Source organism: Heptranchias perlo, chromosome 2 (assembly GCF_035084215.1).
Source record: "Heptranchias perlo isolate sHepPer1 chromosome 2, sHepPer1.hap1, whole genome shotgun sequence".
Classification (NCBI taxonomy): domain Eukaryota; kingdom Metazoa; phylum Chordata; class Chondrichthyes; order Hexanchiformes; family Hexanchidae; genus Heptranchias; species Heptranchias perlo.
The window spans coordinates 79,520,510-79,544,157 of record NC_090326.1 but is presented as its reverse complement, the minus strand read 5'-3'; the positions used below and the strand labels follow the sequence as shown (position 1 = coordinate 79,544,157).

Here is a 23,648-nt window from a genome sequence, read left to right as displayed (position 1 = left end):
CCCTCAAGCTGCTGAACCCAGCTCATGGTTCAGAACTGCTTAGTCCATCTGTGTGTGCATGAACATTTGTGTGCGTGTGTACATTTGTGTGTGGGAATGCACCAGTGTGTTAACAAATGCTAACTGAGTGGGGCAACGTAGCTGACCCCACCTCAGTAAATCTACTTCTGCAAATTCAATGTTAGGCACCAGCACCGCACGGCTGAAACTGGTACTTCACTTATTCAGTGCCATAGACTGCACTGATTCACTGGCAGGGATTAGTGCTCCTCTGATTAAATGATGGGGATTAGTACTGCACTAATTTAACAGCAGGGTCTGGTATTACAGCAGCCTCAGAATAAAATATGCGGTTTGTGTGGTGCTGTTAACAAATTCCTCTGTGTTATATGGCCTTTACTATAATCTAGTTTCTATCCAGTTTTTAAATGCAAAGTGGGTCTGCTGTACCACTATATAGAATACCTCACAAAACTAGCCAGGGCACATAAATGGGAAATTCTCCACATTGAAATGAATGGCATACACCGGGAATGTCAATGGATGGAAGTTACGGTCTGGGGGTGTGCAATTTCCCACTATGTGTTCCCAGCATGTATGGGAGCACCAAAGGAGAAAATCTTCCCTATAGCTCTGAAGGTTGTCCTGATTCTGTATTACTAAAAGACATGGAAGCCAGAGAAAATCTGCTTTTCATTTCAGATATGCAGCATTCACGATTTTTAAAAAATCTCTCATTATTTTGTTAAATTAAATATTCCATGAATTTTCCCTTGATGGCTGAGTTGGTATCTGCATTGCCCAGTGTGGAAGTGAATGATCCAGATTGGAGGGTTCCAGGTTCAATCCCTGATCTGTGCTAATCTCAGCCAGTGCTGTGGTAGTGATGCTGCAATTGATCTCAGTGCCCTGGGATATGGAGGTGGAACCTTAGTCAGGGTTCCCACTCCAGTGACCTTCGCTAAAATGTGCAACTGTGGATGTACATCGAGGACAAGATTGGGCTCTGCTGTGTTGCTTCCTTGGTTGAATAGCCTGCTGACATATGCAAATGGAAAATGGCCAGTTGGGCATGGTAGTAGAGGGCAAATGGTACCATGGGACTGTACCCCTGCAGAAATCAGTGCCTTCTGCAGACAAATGGAGAACATTTTTTCAAAATATAGTTCATGAACACAGAGATGAGACTGGCACATGCAAGTCATTTTACTTTCTCATCTCATATTTGTTCAGGGCCCTATGCTTGTCTTCACTGATATTCAGATGCCTGTACACTGTACATATATTGATTATGGAAGCATAAGACATTGCTTCCAACTTTTTAACATACAATTTACTAGATACAACTTACTAAATCACCGCTGCAGGTTTTTACTTTACCTCCAAACCCCATTTTGGAGAGTAATCATTTTCTTTTTATGGGGGTGATGAGTTGGGGAGGTGTTGGAATTCTCTCCTTTGCTGTATCTGTAAATGTGAGACTCCAGCTGAACTTATCACGCATACACTAATGCAGCGGGTGCGCGTCTGCTTAATGCCGAACAAAGGTGAGTCAGATTCAAAACAGTTTCACTAGCGCCTCCTCCACTTCCTTGTAAAAATACACACACACCCTTCTCAAGCCTGTGCCATATCAGTGTAAGGACTATACACAACCATCCCACTACCAATCAGTTCTCTCATGTGGTTTTAATAATTATGGAGTATGCTCACGATATGCGTGATTTTCCCTGAAAGTCACAGATGTCTGATACTCAGACAGACTATTTACGTTATATTTATAGTACATCAATGTTTTCATTGTCGAAGTATGTAATGAAAGGTTAGCTGTTCGTATAAAAAAAATAATTCTGGGGTAGGAGTAAATGCTCTGCATGCACTTATTCTGTTAATACTCCGGTGGAAGGGAAAAGGCATTTAGGTTGATTTAACCTCACAGACTGTCGGTGACATTGTTTTAGACTTCCCAGCATAAACAGTGACATCTTCCATCCACTCCAACAAACTTTACCCAGATAGACTTTAGTCTCAACATATCTGCCATCTCTCACGTAAGCACCTTATGAAGGAGGATTTGCCGAGAATTCATGTTTTATAACAAAAAAAGTTTGAAACATGTGAATCGGAGGAAATGATAATGGCAAAATAATGAATTTTTAGTCACATCAATATCTAACTTTAGATGTCAAACCATTTATTTTAGAAATATTATCATATATTATTGAAGAAAAATATGAGACTATGTGCGTCACTAAAGCACAATTTCAAGTCAGTGATAAGATGATTAATGAGTTTCCTTATACCTCACTGTGTTCTCCTTTATTGCTTAGTATCCTGGAGAAACCAGCTGATTTCACAATGTCATTTCAGTCCAAGCATACCCACTGAATAATTGCCCCCAAAATCTGTAAATAAAAGGTTACCCTTTTCAGACATCGCAAGAAGACAGTATTCCCATTATTGACTTACTGTATATAAATGAGCTGAATTTAAAAAGTCAGTCCTCATTTTCACTTCACCCTTTTATAAAGTTTAGTACAGAAAATGAAGTAATCTTGCTTCCAAGAAAAAGATCAGCCTTTTCCTGAAACATCCATTTTGTTTCCTATGTTTTTCAAGAGATTTTCTTGTATTTTTATCTGTACAGATATAAAGTGAAAACATATCAAGAAGAGCATAAAAGCAACATTATTATGATATTTTGCTAAACCTTTTTTTGGGACTCGCCAAACAAATTTCCAGCAACTCACTAGCTATAGAAACTTAGTGCTACCATCTTCTGCAAAAAATCAAAAATAGCCCTATAGAGACATGCGGCCTGGGGAAAGAATTGTGTCCAATGGTCAGAAAATTCTTAACCATTTCTCTTCTTTCAAGCACAGTATTGTAACATAACCCAGGTAACTTTATCAAAGCACACACCATAGTTAAAAACAAAATATCCTTGTAATTAAAGTCCAATGTGAACAAGAAATACACGAACCCCTGTGAGAATTAGATGCATGATGTTAACATCATTATTGCTTTTCAGTGCACACTGAACTTTCTCTGGTGTCAGAAAATGCTACTTTCATCATGAAATTAGGACTGTTTTACTGATGTTTTTATGGATAACTGTTTTATACCTACAACTTAGTAGTAATCTGAACAAGATTTAAAGCCTAGACGTTATTTTGTTGAATTTTCAGCCTGATAAGAGATAATGTAGCACATGCGGAGTCCAATGCCATATGTACCATGAGAGACATTAATGGTAATGGGCCGGAAATTGCTTGTAAAATAATGATGAGCCTAACAACGGTCACCGTTATTAATAGGCAAATCAAAGAGCAAGTTCCGGCAACCGCACATGCAAAGTCAAACATGGAAATCCAGAACTTGCTCTTCCTGATTCACCAGTGATCTGACAGCTTTGCATTAAAGAGGTATTGCCAGCTCCAATCAATGGACCAACGCGAACTTGCTGCGCTGCCCAACTGGAAACTAACTAATCTCACCACAAAATAGGGATGCTGAGTTATTTAGGTCTAAACTAACTTTTAACAGCATGGTAAGTTTTAGTGACTGCCAAACAACCTCTCTGGCACTAAAAATTAACTTTAAAAAATGTGGAGTCTCATTACTCTTGATTTTAGTTGTTTATGGACATTTATAAAAAATGTTTTAATTAAAAAAGATCTTAAATTTTTTTTAACGTTTTCATTCTATCTCTTTTAACTCAGTCTTTCAATCTCTTTCTTTTCTGATTGTCAAATAATTTATATACAGACTGCAACATTTCCTCTTATACCATATGCTGAATTTTGAAGAAAAAACTTGTATTTATCTACTGCCTTTCATGATGTCAGGATGTCCCAAAGTGCTTCACAGCCAATGAAGAATTTTGAAGTTAATCACTGGTGTAATGTATTCAAACACAGCAACCAACAGCAAGGTTCCACAAACAGGAATGAGATAAATGACCAAATAATCTGTTTTGATGGAAATGGTTCAGGGATAAATGTTGGCCAAGATGCTGGAAAAACTCATCTTCAAATAGTGCCATTAGGATGATCTTTTATGTCCATCTATGAGGGCAGACACGGCCTTGCTTTAACGTTGCATCCAAAAATCAGTACCTCTGACAGTGCAGCACTCCCTCAGTACTGCACTGAAGTATCAGCCATTTGAACCTACAACGTTCTGACTCAGAGAGAGGCAAGAGTGCTACCACTGAGCCAAGGCTGACACATGCATTTTTCTTACATGATCTTAATAATTGGGTAGTAAATACAGACCACCATCTGCAAACATATCACAGTACTCAAACAATTATTCATTGATACTAAAAATTCAGTAAGCTATTCAACAGTGGCATAGGTAAGGGCTTGTATCAGTTACATTATAGTGCACAGAAATAATACTGAGGATTTCAACTGAATGCAGTCACCCCCTGCTATTTTTAGAACTTATTTTCCCTTGTTTTTACCCTTCAAGCACCATTCTTTAATTGAGGACTTACTCCTGAGAGACTACAATACTGCTCTATAACTGGCTACTAAGAGATGCATAAAGGCAGACTGGGTGGCTCTCCTGAAGATTATTCTGCCTGTCGTAGTGCGGTGGGGAAGGAATTGTCTTTCACTTGCTGTCTCCCCCCAATGTTACAGCAGAGATCAGGAAGTCAGCACACTTGAGGAATCAGTGCAGGCACGGTAAACTGCATGTTTAATAAGGCACAGTGTACAGCTCTTTCACAAAGGGGAAAGTGTTTTGGAAACGAAAAGTCTATTAACTGCATTTAATATTTGGCATTTTTCTGTTTCTGCCTGAGAGTCAAAACAGAAAGGGATATTTTCTTTTTAATGTAGACTGTATTGACACATAAAGAATTTCCCAGTGAAACAATGAATACAGTTAAGCCCAATATAACCCAACAAAACTGCACTGTGTTCCATTTAATGAGTTGAATACAAATACTGTCCATGTCTCGTGCAACTGTAAAAATGAGATTTTAATAAGACTCACCTTCAAAATCCTGCTGAAATTGTCTTGGACCAGTGGCTGAATGTGGTAACTGTCTTCAGTCAGAATGACATGAGATGCAGTTGAATGTTTCTGGACTAATTCGATGCCATCAAAATCATCTCCCTCCCTTAAACTGCAAACTATACCATCCTGGATAGGAAAGGGAAGAGCAAACAGATATCTTAACCCACAATCCCAAGACATACAGCCTGAGCTTTACTACAGATTACTATAAAATATCCCAGCACTGTATCTATTCAAAGTATTTTGTCATGTCTGAATATCGGTAATACTGTCGCTCAGATACTTCTTTCTTTAAACAGAAACTTTGTGTTATATCTTTCCCAGAAGGCAAATACACAATCTCACAGTGTAGCCTGATGACGTGCTCAGATGGTTTGTTTTCTGCTCTTAGACCCCATTTCCTGTAAGTATACAAGGCAGTACAATCACTCAAAAATTCCTGGGAAAAGTTGGCCAAGCAGAACTTTGGGGGAAGGGAATGAACTGAAGCTCCTCAAAATAATTAATTGCTATAAAATATGCCATTTTTCCAAGCAAATTGCCTGTGAAATATTTACTGTACGTAATCCTCTTTTTTTGCTTCCTACTCTGCTATTTGAGGAGAAAACAGTTTCCATGTGAGTCAGTTTTTGTGAAAGTATTTTCTTGACATTAGTTCTGTCTTGTATCTAAAATAGCAGTGTCACAGCTCCAGGACTGAATCACAAAAGCCACGAGAGGGAACCGAGAAAGTGAGACACTGAAACATTGGGATGGATTTTCCCCCGAGCAGACATCGGCCTCACTTTGCTACAGTCGGAGTTCGAGGTGATATGCCCGGGAGTTAAAATCGACCCCAGAATGTGAGAGTGTCAAGGGAGTCTCAGGAGACAGTGCAGTCTTACGTTACGAAGCAGAGACGCTGCAGAAGCCAGCCCCTGGCGCAACAGGTTCTGCTCTAAAAGGAAGGATGCTGGAAGAACATCTCAGAAATCAGGTGCAGTACTGGCAGAAATGACCAGGATTTCTAATGGATCATGTTGTCTTTTAATTCACCCATCATTTGCAAACCTTCGCCACTTTGGGCGCAGATGGTTCTTCCACCCACCACAGTTGCATTGGTATTTATCATACACGTCAGAAGGGGCGGATCTCTGGCGTTTCTGAGTTCTACCCCAATTCCCAACCACCCCACAGAAATCTGCCATTTTTGCCCCAAAATGTGAATCAATATTTAGGTTTGTGATTAAATTAACTGGGGCTAAATTGGGCAGCCCATTCTGTAGGTACTACGCGGTCACCTGAGCCTCAAAAATGGTCTCTGAGATGCGCGGGCACACTTCCGACATGACGTGCGCAGGACGCCATCTTGGTAAAGGTGGTTGCCTAATGAACGCCGGCAGCATGTAGAGTAGGGAGATTATGACGTAAATCGGTGTGCAATGCTGATTTAAAGGGACCGCTGCTATTTTGGAACTCCACACTCCAGCCAACGCACTGCCTTAACCTCGCACGGCTGAACAGGTCTTAAACGGCATGGTAGACCACCCCACCAGTGCTATTTAAAGGGATCATGCAGGAGTTACAGGTTAGTTGCTGGATTATTGCTTCTGGCTGCTGATGCATTTGTACCTGTTTTTGAATACTAGTTCTAGGGGACATAGCCTAAAAACTAGAGCCAGGACTTTCAGGAGTGAAGTTAGGAAACGCTTCTACACACAGAGGGTGGTAGAAGTTTGGAAATCTCTTCTGCAAATGGCAGTTGATGATAGCTCAATTGTTAATTTTAAATCTGAGATTGATAGATTTTTGTTAACCAAAGGTATTAAGGGATATGGGGCTCAGGCGGGTATATGGAGTTAGGTCACAGATCAGCCATGATCTCATTGAATGGCAGAACAGGCTCGAGGGGCTAAATGGCCTATTCCCATTCCTATCTTCCTATAATAAAGTTTCAATACTCTACAGCGAGTGGGCTGCCTAGCTGACAGGCAACAGCAAGGGTACAGGCCGAGTGGCAGGAGTGGGACAGCAAGTTCATGTTCCATTGAGCCACTGCCACTTGCTGCCACCTGTTATGAGCCACCTTCTCCTGCAAGAAAGCAGGACATGTGTCAGTGAGTGTCCTGCAAGATGTTTGGGTGATATGGCCGTCATGATTGACTAGCGGCCAGTGTGTGACCTGTGAGTTGTGGGTATGCAGCTTGCAACAGTGGTAATGTGTGAGGGTGAGATGAAGCATCTGATTGGAAGAGTTTGTTGGTATGTGGGTGATGGGGGGTGTAGTCTTCCCATACTACTCATCATGTCTTGGCTAAGGTCAGACAGGCAAGAGCTCTGCTAATGCTGCTTTTCAAAGTATCTCTACAAAACATTCAGTAGGAGGAGTATGTTGATTCTCCCTTTGACTAGGCGTGAAACCAGGCGTGAATCAGAAGCCGTGGGAAAGTCGCCCAGGTAAGTTAAAAATTGTTCTACCTAATATGTTGCAAGTAAAGTGCCTTAAGTATCTCAATGAGGTACATTTGGTTCTTTAACTATCATCCCGCCGGCTTTAATTGCCAGTGGGGCTTCCGGATTCGGGAAGCCCATGCACACACAAGTGCGTCTGAGGGGAACTCGGAAGTCGGCGGGTTGGATCTGGCTTCTGAACCAGCTCTGCATTTCTGCAATTTTCTCAGCACCCCCACCCCCAACGCACCCACAATTTATCTTTAAAATCGAGCCCATGCTCCCGAGGCAGTAGGGGACGAGGTCAATGCCAGGAGCATAGCACCACGAACATGGCTGCAGTGTAGGAATAAGTGCAATGATTTGACAAGAGTGGTCAAGGTGCATGAGTGTCAAGTGGCGTATCCTACCAATTGCACCACTAGCCTTATCCACTGCTCCACGCACTACACCCCCCATCACCCACATACCAACAAACTCTTCCAATCAGATGCTTCATCTCACCCTCACACATTACCACTGTTGCAAGCCGCATACCCACAACTCACAGGTCACACACTGGCAGCTAGTCAATCATGTGAAAAATCTCCAGCGTGTTAAATTCATGGGGCCATTTCAGCTCCAAACACAACCTGATTCATCAAGCTGTGCTGCTAATAGAGTGATGATGATACAGGAAGCATGGAATAATGAATATCAATTCTTCACTTAAGAACCCATTTGAGTGTCATAAATAAATACGGCAATAAAATTCACAGTTGGAGATTAGAGCCTAAACATTCCTCTTAAAGAAGCGTTCCATCCAAATCACAGTTCATATATTATTTGGGATATGAAAGGAAGCGATTAAGAAAATTGAGTAGTCAACTCGAACTGGAGAAACTGCTTCAGCTTGATTATTGTTTATTGTTAAAATGATGGCGGTCCTGACAATTCCTCCTCACATCTGTCATTCTGATGTCAGTGTACGTATAGGGATGTGGGAAGGGATGTTTCTATGACATCTGTATTTCATTTAAGACTTGTTTACAAATAACAGGAACACATTCCAGGAAAAAGAATCATGTAAGTCTCATTATTTCTGGCTTGCACTGAAGCAAGTGTTTGGGACTAGTTGAGAATATGGGTTAGAAATTGGACCTCATTGTGCCCATTTTAAAGGCGTAAAACAAGTGTAATGAGTCACAATTTCGGGGACCAATGTCCTGCACCCCAAGGACTCCAGTAAAATGTTCGGACTGAAATTTGGTCAGGCCATTTTTCAGTCAACCCTAGCAGCCGCCTAAAACAGATGCAAGGTCCCTTAAATATATAAATGAGGGGCTTACCGTCTGTTTTAAATCCTCGCACAGAAATTGGACAGTGATGAGTCAGGATTCATCAGCAGCTGCTGCAGCCTAAGCAGCAGCCACCAACGAAAGGTACGTTCTTTTTTAAATAAAATTTTAAAATAACTGTGGAGCCAGAAGGAGCAGAAGTGCTCCCTAACTCCAGTCATCGTGACTGCCCCCCACCCCCTCGTCTTTGCTCCAACTCCCTCCCAGGACTTACCTTTGGGTCACTGCCAGCAAAGCAAACGGCCTGACAATCTTGTTCAAATTCACGAGCTGCCTGTGACGGTGCGACAGCTCACATGTAAAGTGTTAATAAAGCTCAATTTCAGGCTGGCCTCGGGCTCTCAGCTGAGGCGCACACTGCAGAAACAGGAGGAGATGAATTTCTACCCCTATGAATTTAGGAGTGCATTAAACACATTCCTTTCAAATTATTTCAAAATTGATCATCACTTGTATTTAACCCAGAGCAACGACTGCAGTAGGTGCTGGATTTCAAACAATGGAATTCAATTTTTAGCTAACTTTAACTGTGTAAAATGGGGCATGGGGAAGAGAGGATGAGTGTATGTTTATAAGCCATTAGAATTGTTTGTCTAAACTAACAACAATAAGAAGCGGAGGCAGAGTTATACTCTAAATAACTGGGATTTTTATTAATGACACAGTGCCACACTACAGATTGTCTTCTCACTACCAAGTTCGTCCACATGTCTCACACTAGCTTGAGCACTACTGAAAACTATATAATCTCGATATGGAAACATGTGCACCATCACTATCCATCATTGGGACATCTTATCGACTATGCCTAATCTCTACCTAAACAGCCAAACTGGAACGGTGATCCGAGCAAAAAGCAGTCCCACCTAGACCTCCAGAGTTGTCTATATCCATGAAGTTCTGTTGCAGTCCATGGCCTTCCCTGCTGCATCTGTGCCCAGTCTGGTAATCACTCCAAATGGCTAGACCTGGATCACTTTAGCTCTGTGTCTGTTGGCAACTCGTTAGCCCAAAAGCCAACCAGAAAAAAAAAGCTCTAATTCTACCTCCCGTGCTTTTTATTGTTTTGGAGCCAATTGTCCATTATGGATGGAATCTGGGAAAGCTTGATGGCGTTGGAAGATGGAGTCATGAAATCACGCATGTGTCCTTCTGACCTCCATGATGTTACAAGTTCAAGCATCTTGGCAGCGAACTATTTGTCATCTGCTCCTAGGGCAGTTGCTCTTTTTCACTTTTGCAGTCTTCAGTTTATAATTTAATAGAGAGGGAGGAAGAACTTGGTAGGCAATGCACAGCCTCCTGAGAGGGGGAGTAGTGCCTTCACAGGTCCAATTGCAAACATGGTGGGAGCTCCCTACAGCCTTCTCCGCAGGAATCCTCCTCGTCTGCTATTGTAGGTGTGGGGCTATGATTGTAAGTTTGTTTGTTAACATCAAGGGGGTGAATTTCCTCAGTGGTTCTCCCGCTCGTGTGTCATAACTTTGGTGTTTGCACTGCTTTTCCAGCATTTCCGCAACTCTTCCACTGAAGTTATGGCGGCCGATCAGGAGGCACCTGCAGAAATTCACCCCCACGTATCTCGGGATTTCTGACTATTTAACCTAGAAGGGACTTTTGGTTTAAGTTATAATCTGAATTTCCTCGGCCGAGGTTTCCGTTGGACTTCCGATGAAGTTACGGCGACACAGCGGCAGAAAGTCCGAGGGAATTCAGGAGCAATATCATTTTGCTATAAAGTCAAATTCAAAATTATAAGAATTAATTCCCCAAAGTCCAGCACCTTTTTTAACTTGACGGAAAAAAAACAACTGGAGTTGCTGGAATAAAGGTGACAAGGTATGCTAACGAGCTCACCCGAAAAAAGATAGGCCACCCATCCAAACTTTGTCAGGGATCATTCAGTATGCTGGCTGGGCTCCCGGTGATATCTTCACCACTGAAAGGAATAAAGACTCGGGAGTGCTGTGTAGCATGACCCTCACTGCAGCACCAAAAGGAGGAGAGGGCATCTTAAAGGGGGCAGAAGCACCCCAGGATTTTTTTCTCACTAGAGAAGCTCTCCGTGAGTCACAGGCCCTCAAGGAAGAAGGCCTTCTCCCTCTCAACTTTGCTAACTTGCTGCCACTACCCCGTGCCCTCTCCTGTAGTCCCTGAGGTGAAAAAGAATGAAGTCATCCAGTTTTCCCAACCCTACCTCATATCACTGTTTAGATGCAGCAGGGTAAGCCAAGGTGCCTGAGGAGGAGGGAAATTTACTGCAATGCTGGCAGGGGCAGGGATACATTAGCTGGCCTTCCCAGCCCATTTCTCTTCATTTTCTGTCGCTAAACCACCCAATTATAATAACGGTATAACAGAGGAAAATCCAGCCTTTAATGTCAGAATGGCTTCATTCATGTGAGCTCAATGGGGAAGGTACCACCAGGGAAGTTCACACTTAGGAGAGTGATTGCCAGTTTGGTTGGCTATTCAACTTACCAATCCCTGGACTAAAAAGAGCTCGAGGAGGGTCTTAGCTCAAGCTTTGACTTCCTGTTCCGCTAAGAATGAAAACACACGGTCTGCAAGAGATGGGCTGGAGTCGGACACAATGAGGGCTCTCTCCATTAGCTTAGTGATGACCAGTTAAAAAGAAATCACTGGTCAGAAGAGCACATTTATCCCACCAACAGGGACAATGTGGCATGCTTTGTTATTTTCTATGTTATGGGAAGTGTTATGAAATAGGTTAGAATTCATTGTAAATGTAACTGTGTTCAATCATATATTATCTGTAAAGTAAATCAGCCTACTGGTTTATAATGTCCTATATTGTTCATCAGTCTGCCTTTCAAAGGATAGATGAAACATGTGGGGTATGTGTGAGATTACAATATCCAGTTCATGTAACAAGAGGTTTCTCCATCACATGACTGGATACTGGACAGTAAAAGTAAACTCCTTGGGGGAAAAATTCAATAGGGTCCGTTTTTGGGTATAGGTAGCGTGATGTGCTATTACCCCGCGCCCAATGGCCCCTGCACAGGCAGGACGCAAGTTTGGACCAACGGGAGCACCTACCTGCAATCAGCCTTCCTTTCCAGGCCTTGCATGTGGAATCAATGCAATTTGCACTTTCCACCACCAGAGGGAGCGCAATCTCTTAAAGGGAGGATGTTTCTTTGAAATCTCTTAAAGATAGCTGGTACCTGTTATTTGCTGAAAATAACAGTCTTCTGTCTGCACGGAGTCCGAACGGAGATCAGACATCGCACATGTAAAACACAGATGCAGGTCCCATCCCTATGTTTACACACTGTGAGTTATGCTAAAACATTGAATAATGGTTGCGCACTACTAAATCCCACATCCTCCAATCTGCACGCCAGACCTCACCAATCTGCCAATCTGAGTTGGTACCAGGTCTGCGAGAGTGCATGCATAAGGTTCTCTGCTGATGCACTAGAGACCTTGACCTTGGTGCAATAGGTGGATAGAAGGAGGGACATCCTACATGGGGGGGGGTGGGGGGGGCGAGTGGTGCAAGAGGCCCTCCAGGCATATGTCCAAAAGACAGTGGGAGGCAGCAGGGGACGAAGTCAATGCCAGGCGCACAGCATCATGAACATGGATGCAGTGCAGGAAGAAGTTCAATGCTTGGACATGAGTGGTCAAAGTGAGTGAGGTCAACTGTCAAGCGGCGTCTCCTATCAACTGCTCCACGCACTACACCCCCATCCCCCACATACCAATAAACTCTTTCCATCAGTACTCAACTCTTTCAACCAGAAGCTTCCTCTCACCCTTACACATTATCACTATTTCGAGCCGCCCACCCACAACTCACAGGCCACACATACTGGCAGCTATTCAACAATGACAGGCATATCACCCAGACACAAGTCCCGCTTTCTTGCAGGAGATGGTGGCGCATATCAAGAGGCAGCAAGTGGCAGTGGCATTTAGCCTGTCGAGCCTGTTCCGCCATTCAATGAGATCATGGTGGACCTGTGACCTAACTCCATATACTCGCCTTAGCCCCATATCCCTTAATACCCTTGGTTCACAGAAATCTATCAATCTCAGATTTAACTTTCACATGTGAGCTAGCATCAACTGCCATTTGCAGAAGAGCAGTCCAAATGTCTCCCACCCTTTTGCGTGTAGGAGCATTACCTAACTTCACTCCTGCACGTCCTGGCTCTAAATGTTAGCCTATGTCCCCGTGTCCTAGTATTCAAGCGTAGGAGACCTCCAAAAACAGTGACAAATGTCTCGGCAGCCAGAAGCAATAATCCGGCCACTAAGTGATAAATCCTGCATGGTCCCTTTAAATAGCTCTGGTGGGGGGTCCTCTAGGCACCCTAAGACACGTTCAGATGGTCGGGGTTAAGACTGTGCATTGAGTTGAGCGTTAAGTCCCAAAATGATGTCTATCGCTTTAAATCAGCGTTGCACACTGATTGAAGCCATTTTCTCCCCACTTTATATGATTCCAGCATTCGTTATCTGTGCCTGCGCTAACTCCTATACCAAGATGGCGTCTGGCACACGTCATGCAGGAGACATGCATGCGCATCCAAGACACCATCTTGGATGTCGGAGAGGTCGCGTAGCGCCGAAACAACGGGCGCTACACGGCCCAATTTAGCGCCGCTCATCATTTACAGGAGAGACAGGTGACACAGAAGCTGAAAGCATATCCAGTGTAGACTTTGTAACACATGTAAAATTTATTCACTGACATCAGGAACTGGAGGAAAGTATAACTGCCTGTTAGTTGCACGAGTCATCGAGGACCTTAATGGAAATGACAGACATAGCTTTTGGCTTTTCTTCTCCCCAGAGATAAAAAGAATTGCCAAGGACTTTTTCATGAAGATAGGACCCCACCTTTAAAAGTCTACAGAACAAAAAGCACATGTAACTCCTTCTACAAGATTCATTATAACAAATTTTAGACATGGTGGTCAGTGTTCAAGTTAGCAGCACATGGTGGAGCATGTAGCATTTATTTTCTGTTTGATAGAGATCAAACACCTCATTGCTATGCAGTAAATTTACCTTATTTTTCTTGACATTTTTTGCAGAGCCTTTCAAATCAACTTGTTTGTTGTCACTTCTGTTCCCTTCACCACAAACTGAAAAGAAATCCATAAATTTATCAATGCCTGAGTATCGCAAGATATTTTATAATTAAGAAAAGCACAGGAAATATTTGAATCTCTTTGACAATTTGTTTCTGAAAGCTCCCCATAATGTCAATCAGGCATTCCACCTGCAGGATTTTCAAAATGTGTTGCATGTTCTCCTTCAGACAACATTAATGTTCTTGTCACCAAATTCCTTACTAAATATTTTTATATATATATATATTTTAGCATTGTTCAGAATGTGGGCATCATTGGCAAGGCTGACATTTAATGCCCACCCCTAGTTGCCCTTGAGAAGGTGGTGATGGGCCTTCTCTTGAACCGCTCCAGCCCACGTGGTGAAGATACTCCCACAATGCTACTCGGTAGGGAGATCCAGGATTTTAACCTAGTAACAATGAAAAGACAACAATATATGTCCAAGACAGGATGGTGTGTGACTTGGAGGAGAACTTGGAGGTGATGGTGTTCCCATGCAGCTCGTCGGAGAAGAGGACTCAGCGACCCTCAAGTAAGTCGTTAGAGGGGGCGACCAGAGAGGAGGACGAGTGGGAGGAATGGTAGCAGGGGCTGGGGCAGGGGAGGTAGCGGTGACCAGGATCGTGAAGGGTGGGTAGTGGTTGGCAGCGATCAGGGAGGGTAGAGGCTGGGAGTGGGAGGGTAGCAGCAGTGATTGGGGTGGGGGGAGATGTTTGGCGGCAGCGGGTCGCATTGTTTGAATGTGAGATCGGGAGGAGTGCTCCTGCTTTCCCGGCCCTACATTCAGGTAAGTATATTTTAAACACATACCTTTTTGGTTGTGGCCTGCAGTAGTCCTTTTAAGGACCGCCTGTTAGGCTGCATGTCGACCTGGTTTTCCTGAACCCAGCCGACCCATCGCTAGCTACGTTCACCACAACTCAAGGCAGAGGGGACTTCAAACAGGCGTTCAGACCCTCATTTGCATAAGCAAAAGCCTTGACGCCTGTTTTTTTTGCCTAAACCAATGGTGTAGGCAAAAAATGGGTGGCGCACTTCCAGCTCATAAAGAGCATGCGCTTCCTGCCTGCTACATTGGAAGCTTAGGAGGCCGTTTAGTGCCTGAAAAACAAGTGCTATGTGGTTGAATTTCTAGGTCTACAATTCCTTAGGTGCTTTATCAGCTGGAAATATGTTCCCCATCAGCTACAGGCTGCAGCAGGAACCTCCAGACACAATTATAGTGCTCAGGATTAATAGGGACTTAGAATAAAGTGCACAACCAAAAGAGTGGTTTGAGTGGTTCTTTAAACATGTGGCAAAAAATACAGCGCTTATTGTAAAGTATTTCTTGTTGTCAAAAACAATGCAGTCAATGAAAGAACATTAAGTGGTTAAACAGTTAATGAGAGAACATGGCAGTAATACTGTAAAACTAAACTGCCATATTTGTACAAGCTTAATATAATCTCTGCCTCACATTAACCAAACTGGAATTTAAAGGATCTACATGGAAATCTGAAAAGGCTAGAAAGCTTAGGGTGCCTGGGACTGTGCTGTGCCAGCTGGCTGAAGTGACTCTGCAGAGTCTGAACAAATCTAACATAGTCCCTAATTTTAAGTATGTTTCATGAATCTGATTGGTGGAAAAAGGCACTGCTGTATAAATCTCTGTTGTATATAAAAGAGAGTTTCAAAAATCAATGTAGAATTATGGACCAGATTTTACAACGCTCAGGAACTTTTGGTGCCAATGGTTTTGAGAAATTGTACCACACTGTGTGAAGGAAATCAGCCCTGTGTGTTTAGTGTTTGATAATGCTGAATTAAAATAACCTTTTTTGAAAATTATAAACATGTCTGTTTTGTGTATATCTCTGGTAACTGCACCCACAAAAATACACTTGGTTATTAAAATAGGTCTGTCAACATCTGTAACGATTAATATTTCAAGTTTAGATCCTGGTCTACTCCCGAATTGTTAATCTATTTTTTTTCCCTTTCCAGATGCTGACAGACCTGCTGTGCATTTCAAAAACAACAACAACGTGCATTTATACAGCGCCTTTAACATAGTAAAATGTCCCAAGGCGCTTCACAGGAGTGTAATCAGACAAAATTTGACACTCAGCCACATAAAGAGATATTAGGACATGTGACCAAAAGCTTGGTCGAAGAGGTGGGTTTTAAGGAGCATCTTAATGGAGGAGAGAGAGGTGGAGCAGTTTAGGGAGGGAATTCCAAAGTTTAGGGCCTAGACAACTGAAGGTACGGCTCTGAATGGTGGGGTGAAGGAAATCGGAGATGCACAAGAGGCTAGAATTAGAGGAGTGCTGAGTTTTCAGCACTTTTTGTTTTAATTTCAATTTTTAGCATTTACAGGTTTTTTTTCCTTTTTAGCTCTCCATCTGGTTATTATATATGCAGTTGAAAGTTATATATATTTGATTTTGACCTTTTGTATAAAATAAACTTAGAATTATATTTAAGGAAGCAGCTGGTTTAAAGCATGTTGCAGCTATTATACAGGCCCAGTTTGGTAGGAAGTCCCAACTGGGTGTTACAGCTATGAGGTCAACCCTTTGTCCTTCACAGGAAGTAGTGTCAGGAATGTACGATAACCTTCTGCTTTGTGTCAACACTCCTGACGGAAAGCGAGTGGGTGGGAATAGGATGGAATTACTCACGTGATGTTTCTGCTTTTGAAGCAATAGCAGCAACCAGCTCCTTCTTCACCTATTGTCCAAACAAGGAACATAACATGAGAGTGGTCATTGGCTCAGATCAATAAGCTGCAGCAGAAGAAACTGAAGAATAATTGAATTCTTAAGAATGGGATAAAAAACATTAACCACATTTCTCACTTACACAGAAAGATATTTTCAGCCAAATTTTGCAGCAAAAAGAAAAAGCCTAATTTTATTACAGCAGAATGCTGGCACTAGGGAATACAGCTCCAAACCATTAGGGGTTCTGCCAGCTGCACTCCAAGCACCCAAGGACGAAATGTTAACTTTTAAATTGTTGCTGTGAAAATAAGACTTTAAATGGTGCAATTAGGACACTACACTACAAACTCTTTTCTGCCAGAAGCAGTTTTAATTTAGTGATTGCACTTATACTTTTTTCCCCTCAATAAATTGAATTTTTTTCTACACTACAACAATAGTTCATCATGCAAAGCACTTTGAGGTGTTTCAATGTGGCAAGGCACTATATAAATGCAAGTGTTATTTTTACTATATCGGAGAGAAGCTCTCTCATTTCTAATCAGGCCTTCCATTTTGAATGAGAATTTCAAGAGGTAATTCACACTGTTTTACAAGCATCATAGACATGGCCCTGAATTTTCTCGGATTTTCTGCTGCTGCACCACCATAACTTCATCGGACATGTGGTTGAAACCCCATTTATGTGCGTAAACCACCGCATTTCCGATGAAGTTATGGCGGAGCAGTGAAATAATATCCAAGGAATTCAGGGCCAAATCAATAGAACAAAGAACAGTGGATCTCCTTATTCCCTAGTGCAGCAGTTCTCAATCTATAGGCTGCAACTTCCCCCTCACAACCCCCCATATCCCCAAATGACTGTGAGCACCAGCCAGTGAAGAGGAAGATGTCAGGAGGGATGTCACGGCCTTGGAGAGAGTGCAGAGGAGATTTATCAGAATGGTACAAGGGATGGGGGACTTCAGTTATGCGGAGAGACCAGAGAAACTGGGATTGTTCTCCTTAGAGCAGAGAAGTTAAGGGGAGATTTGATAGAGGTGTTCAAAATTATGAGGGATTTTGATAGAGTAGATAAGGAGAAACTATTTCCTCTGGCAGGAGGGTCAGTAACCAAAGGGTGGTAGAAGTTTGGAACTCTCTTCCGCAAACGGCAATTGATACTAGCTCAATTGCTAAATTTAAATCTGAGATAGATAGCTTTTTGGCAACCAAAGGTATTAAGGGATATGGGCCAAAGGCAGGTATATGGAGTTAGATCACAGATCAGCCATGATCTTATCAAATGGCGGAGCAGGCATGAGGGGCTGAATGGCCTACTCCTGTTCCTATGTTCCTATGACACAGATTTAAGATAATTGGCAAAAAATCCAGGGGGAAAATAAGGAGACTTTTTTTTTACGCAGCGAGTTGTTATGATCTGGAATGCACTACCTGAAAAGATGGTGGAAGCAGATTCAACAGTAACTTTCAAAAGGGAATTGGATATATACTTGAAAAGGAAAAATTTGCAGGGCTATGGGCAAACAGCAGGGGGGGGGGTGGGGGGTGGGACCAATTGGACAGCTCTTTCAAAGAGCCAGCACAGACACAATAGGCCAAATGGCCTCCTCCTGTGCTGTATGATTCTATAATTCTAAGTGCCTCAGGAAGAAAGGGGTAGAGTCCTGCTATGAAAAGGTGGGATGGTGTCTCTGAGAAGAGGAGAGAGAGAGAGAAAGAGAGGGAGAGAGTGCCTTTGTGAAGGGGGTGAAAGAGTGGCTCTGTAAAGGGAGGGACAATGTGGCTCCGTGCAATGAGAGGAAGAGAACTTCTGTGCAAACAGAGAGAGGGGATATGTGAGTCTGTGAAGGAGGAGGATACTTTCGTATTTAGTTAGTCATGGACACTAATGGTTACAGAGAAAATGGTCACAATTTTTTTCGATCTTGCCAAAAGATGTCCTGGTATGATAAAGATTGAGATTGGCTGCTCTAGTAGGTAAGGACCAGGTGTAGCAGTACGCCATACTGGTCAGAAAGTCCCAATCTATGCTGAATTAATTCATCTCAGCAGCGGCAATTGAGGAGCAACAACTGACCCGGTCCCGGGCTAGGGAGGAGATAAACCAGCCAAGCACTATCCAGTGACTCCTCCTGGAAGGTCTCTGTGTGTCAAGTGAGAACTTGATTGGGTTTGGCTGTGATGCTTTCCATGGTCAAATACCCTGCAGACACTCAGGGGGTGATTTTAAACCCCAAGAACGGGTGGGTTGGGGGCGGTTGAGAGTTGAAAATAGTTGTATTTTGGGTCGCGACCGCAACCCGGCTTTATTTCCGGGTTTAATATCGGCGCCTAAAAGTACAGGCTTCCCACTGGGAATGCAAAGTCCGAAAATTTTGAGGTTGCGACCCAAAAAAACAACTATTTTCAACTCCCACCCGCCCCCAACCCACCCGTTCTTGGGGTTAAAATCACCCCCTCACTGTCTGGACTCACACACAGGGAATGGCCACTTGAGTGAGATACCAAAGATGCTGGTGGAACCATAACCCAACAAGAGCCAACTCCTTCAGAAGAGGAGGGGGAACATTTTAAAAACAAAATGAAGGACTGTGACCAGCTGTGGCAGAGCAATATTATCATTTATCTTACAAAAACTAATAAGAACACTTGAAACAAGAGAAGAAAGAATAATTGAAACAGCTTAGGGGTATGTTACTTGGAAGCTGATACAATTCTATTTGGATTTCCTTTTTAAACTGTCTTTCTAAAAATTGATGGGGAGAGATTGAGGTTTCCTTAACCAAATATTTTTTTAAAATTATTCGAATTAAAGTTCCATCTAAATTTCTGCTTTGCAACTGATCAAAGATACTGTAATGAAAACTAAGGCAGACACGACAGTCACTGTTACTTAGCGAGAACATCCCTGTGTACTTTTTGTCCTGAGACATTACAACCTCTCGAGTAACTGTTGCTCGTGGTGCTCCTCAAAAGTATTCAAACCTTTCAGAGAAATGTAGGGGGTGAAATTAGTCATTGTCGGTAGCACAAAACCGGCGAGACCGAATCGTCAGCCGTCTTACACGCTGCCCGATTTTCTTTTCCATTGACTTCAAATCAGATGGGGGTCAGAACAGGCGGCCCATTCGCTGTCGCCCATTTTGCGCTACTGCCAAAGACCAATTTCACCCCGCCCCCCCAACCTGAGCTACAGTCGCTGCAACCCCAGCAACTTGTGTGATTATTTTTAATGAAGAGAGGAGTGTTCCATAGTTAGCTTCTGAATTAATAAGACAAGTTTATTTTTTTACCGTTGCTGATAAGACAGCAAGAGCCTGAATTTGGAGGACTTCATCACATGGAACTATTTCTTCCTCTGCTGATCTTTGCTCTGAACTGAAAAGATAAAATGAGTGGAAAATCCATTAATTCTTAATTTCGTTCTGTGTTTATTTAGTTTGGAACAGTATAAAATAGTTTGCTGTCTGCTTGGAGCACAGAGAAGAATATCAGCCTGTGACTTTTTGTTACTCATCCTAAAGGCCAATGGCTCAGAAATATTTTTGTGTTCATTTACTCTTTTTTTAAACTGGTTATGATCCAAAGGTTTTAGGAATGTTTGCAGCTCGGATAGCCAAACATTTCCTCAGACTCCATGGGGCTCGATTTTGAAAGGGTGGCGGGATGGCAGCGGGGGAGCGGGGGAGGGGGGGGGGTTCAATGGAAGCGCGGGTAACCGGACTACAAAAATCTTACCATTTCCCCCGTGATCGCAAGTTAATTGGTGGCCCTATACACGGCTTCCAGGTTTGCCGTCCGAAAACTGGGCAGTGGGCGGCATCACAGGCTGTCAGCTGGAGCGACTCTATTTAAAGGGCCATTGCTCCAAAGGATTTTGCTGCAGCAAACACCAAGAACACACAATATGGAGCAGCATGGGGCAAAACTCATGCTCCAAGGTTCAATGATGCCTCTCTGCAGCAGCTACTGGCCGAGGAGAGGAGGAGGGAAATGTTTTACCCTGTGGACGAAAGGAAGTGCCCTGCCTCTGCCACCAAGAAGGCCTGGCTGGAGGTGGCAGAGGAGGTCACCAGCAGCAGCAACATGTCCCGCACCTGGGTCCAGTGCAGGAAGCGCTTCAATGACCTAACTAGGTCAACAAAAGTGAGTACACTTACTGATTCTCCTGCATTCCGTCTTCCACATCACCCCCACCCCCAATCTCATTCTGCACTGCCAACACTACTCCATCCACATCACTCCTCATACCCACTTAAGGCTCATCCTCAACTTACCTGCACTTGCTCAGCACTTCCTCACCTCCCCATTAGTCACCCCACCACTACCACCCACCCCAATCCTCATCCAATGTGATGGCTCTGTCTCATACTCACCCTCTGATGCATCTCTTTCATGGTCAGCCTCACCCAAACCAACGCATTCATCGGTTGGCCACTTCATTACTCACTCATACATCTGCACTTTCTCCCCTTCTAGAAGAGAGCGCAAAATGCACGCAGTAGGGTGAGGACTGGAGGGGCCCACAAAAACTAGTGGTCCTCACAGAGGCGGAGGAGGAGGCGCTGGAGATCAGCTGCATCCTCAAGTGCCTGTCTGTCAGGGATGCCGAGACTGGCACCCCACAAACATCTGGTGACACAACTTTAACATTCATCACACGCAACATGAATTGATGTTAATGATTGCCATGTTGAACACCTCAGTATGCTCATCGCAACATGTCACATCTGTGATGATGCTTAATATTGCCCTCTGTTCTCTTACAGGCCATTCAACGACCGCAGTGACGGCAGAGGGCAATTCCTCAGAGGAGCTTCAGGCCTCTGAGCATGCACCGTCACACCTTAGCGAGCCATCCACCACCTCAGTGGGTCCTAGTAGTCAATTACTTGGATAGGCACACAAGTGAGCACAAGCAGACACTGGCGGCAGGGGCAGCAATGGCGGGTCCGCGTCGATGGGCGCACTCTCTCCAGGCTCTGCTCAGCTGGACGCAGATGCTGAACCCTGGGGGCCATCCTTTAAAAGGAGAATGATCGAGGGACAGCAGCACATTTGCGAGGTACTGGAAGAGGTGCCACATGCACTCTCTACAATAGTGCAGAGGATGGAGGAGTCCAACTCCTGCATTAGTGGAATGGTAGCACAGGTACAGGAGGGAATCTCTGAGATGGTGTCACAGGGACTTGCGCAACTGTCTGAGATAGTGTCGCAGGTAAGTGCGGGAATGTCTGCGATGGAGAGAAGGCTAGCCTCCATTGAGCTTCAAACATGGCTCACAAATGAGTCCATTCAGGCCCTGACAATGGCCGTTCGGGCTCAAGGTGAACAACATTCTGCCGCCTTAAACAGGCTGACAGATACTTTACGAGTGGCCTTACAAGGCATCACACATGTCCTCCAAACTGTTTTCCAGCAGGGTGGTAGGATTGATGTGGGTCTGGCCCAGGAGAGTGATGATGGCGAAAGGGGACATGGAAGTGGGGATGCCACTCAAAGCGCTCCCACGTCTCACCTGTTGCCCCCCTCTCAACCAGTACCCGCAATGCTGCTTCCTGTCTAAGTGGCCGAGTCTGCCCCTTCACAGGCGTAGGCCCAAAGCATCTAAACAGTCAGGGCATGAAAATGAGCAACCTGCCACTACCTCTGCTGCAGCCACAGGGAATGCACCACGTAGAAGCGGTAGGAAGAGAATGGCGAAGGTTTCGTGATCATGAAGGGTATGCACAGACTGTCATGTTTTTCATTTATATTTGGTTTCTGTTGTATTCACATTAAATGTTATCATTCTCATCACTACTGCACTTCTATCCCATTCTTGACTGGCTTTTGTGATAGGGTCCTATCATGAGCTTCACCATGAACGGCGACACTTAATGCCACCCATTGAGTTACTCTACAGTGGGTGTATGTGTAGTTGCAGGACTTTTTTTTACATGGAGAGGGGTGTTGGCACTGCTCTATCCAGGTGGTGTGAGGACTGGACTCTTCACACTGTCTGATGTTAGGAGAACCGTTCACATATCAGTGACTCGCTGGCCTCACAAGCAGCCAGGTGAGCCACTGCTATGGCCGTAGGTTCGTCCTCCTCCTCCTCTTCCTCCTCCTCATTATGGATGGCAGATGTGGATGGGGCCTCCTCAACCGGCACCCCTCTCTGTTGTGCCCTGTTGTGCATCTTGAGCAGCGCTATAGCATGCTCAATTGTAGATCTGGTGGCGATGTGGCTGTGGTTATATCGACCCTGTTGCTCGGTGATGGAGTTCCTCAGAGGTGTCATGAGCCACGTGTGCAGGGGTATCCCTTGTCCCCGAGGATCCAGTCCTTAAGGGTGTTCAGTGCTTGGAAGAGGGGCGGGATGTTGGATTCTGTCAGAGTGAAGGAGTCATGGCAGCTGCCAGGGAATCTGGCGCAAACGTGAAGGAATCTTTTGTGGTGGTCACAAATGAGCTGAGTGTTGATGGAGTGATACCCTTTCTGAGATGATGAACAATCCTGGCTCGCATGGAGGTGCTCTGATTGCTATATGTGTGCAATCAATTGCACCCTGCACCCGTGGGAAGCCAGCCACAGAGTGGAATCCCACTGTCCTCTCCGTCTGGCTGAGGTCGTCCATGGGGAAGTTGACGTACAGCGAGGCCCTGCGAAACAAGCCGTCGGTGACCCGCCTTATGCACTTGTGTGCAGATGACTGAGAGACCCTGGCGATGTCCCCGGTGGCACCCTGGAATGATCCAGAGGCGAAGAAGTTGAGGGCAGTGGTGACTTTAACTGCAACGGGTAATGCGATGCCGCTCAGCCCAGCTGGGAGCAGTTCGGCATGAAGGAGGCTGCAGATGTCTGCGACCATCTGGCGACTCACTCTGAGCCTCCGTATGCACTGCTCCTCAGAGAGGTCCAGGAAGCTGAGCTGCGGTCTGTAGACCCTGTAGCGAGGGTATTGCCTCCTGCGACGGCGCTCCCTCTGTTGTTGCCCTCTATGCTCTTGTGCAGGTGCCTGTGGCGCAGCACTGTGTTGTGGA

General features: G+C 44.2%; 1 protein-coding gene across 1 annotated transcript in view; it reads right to left on the bottom strand.

The window, feature by feature from the left end:
- Nucleotides 1–23,648, bottom strand: part of LOC137340821 (rap guanine nucleotide exchange factor 5-like) — a 208,058-nt gene that overhangs the window by 123,111 nt on the left and 61,299 nt on the right. Inside the window, exons 6-9 of the mRNA XM_068003627.1 lie at nt 19,917–20,001; nt 16,579–16,627; nt 13,845–13,921; nt 5,008–5,157 (exon numbers count right to left, since the gene is read on the bottom strand). Of these exons, the coding sequence (XP_067859728.1) occupies nt 5,008–5,157; nt 13,845–13,921; nt 16,579–16,627; nt 19,917–20,001 (361 nt within the window). The remainder of the gene's footprint in view (nt 1–5,007; nt 5,158–13,844; nt 13,922–16,578; nt 16,628–19,916; nt 20,002–23,648) is intronic.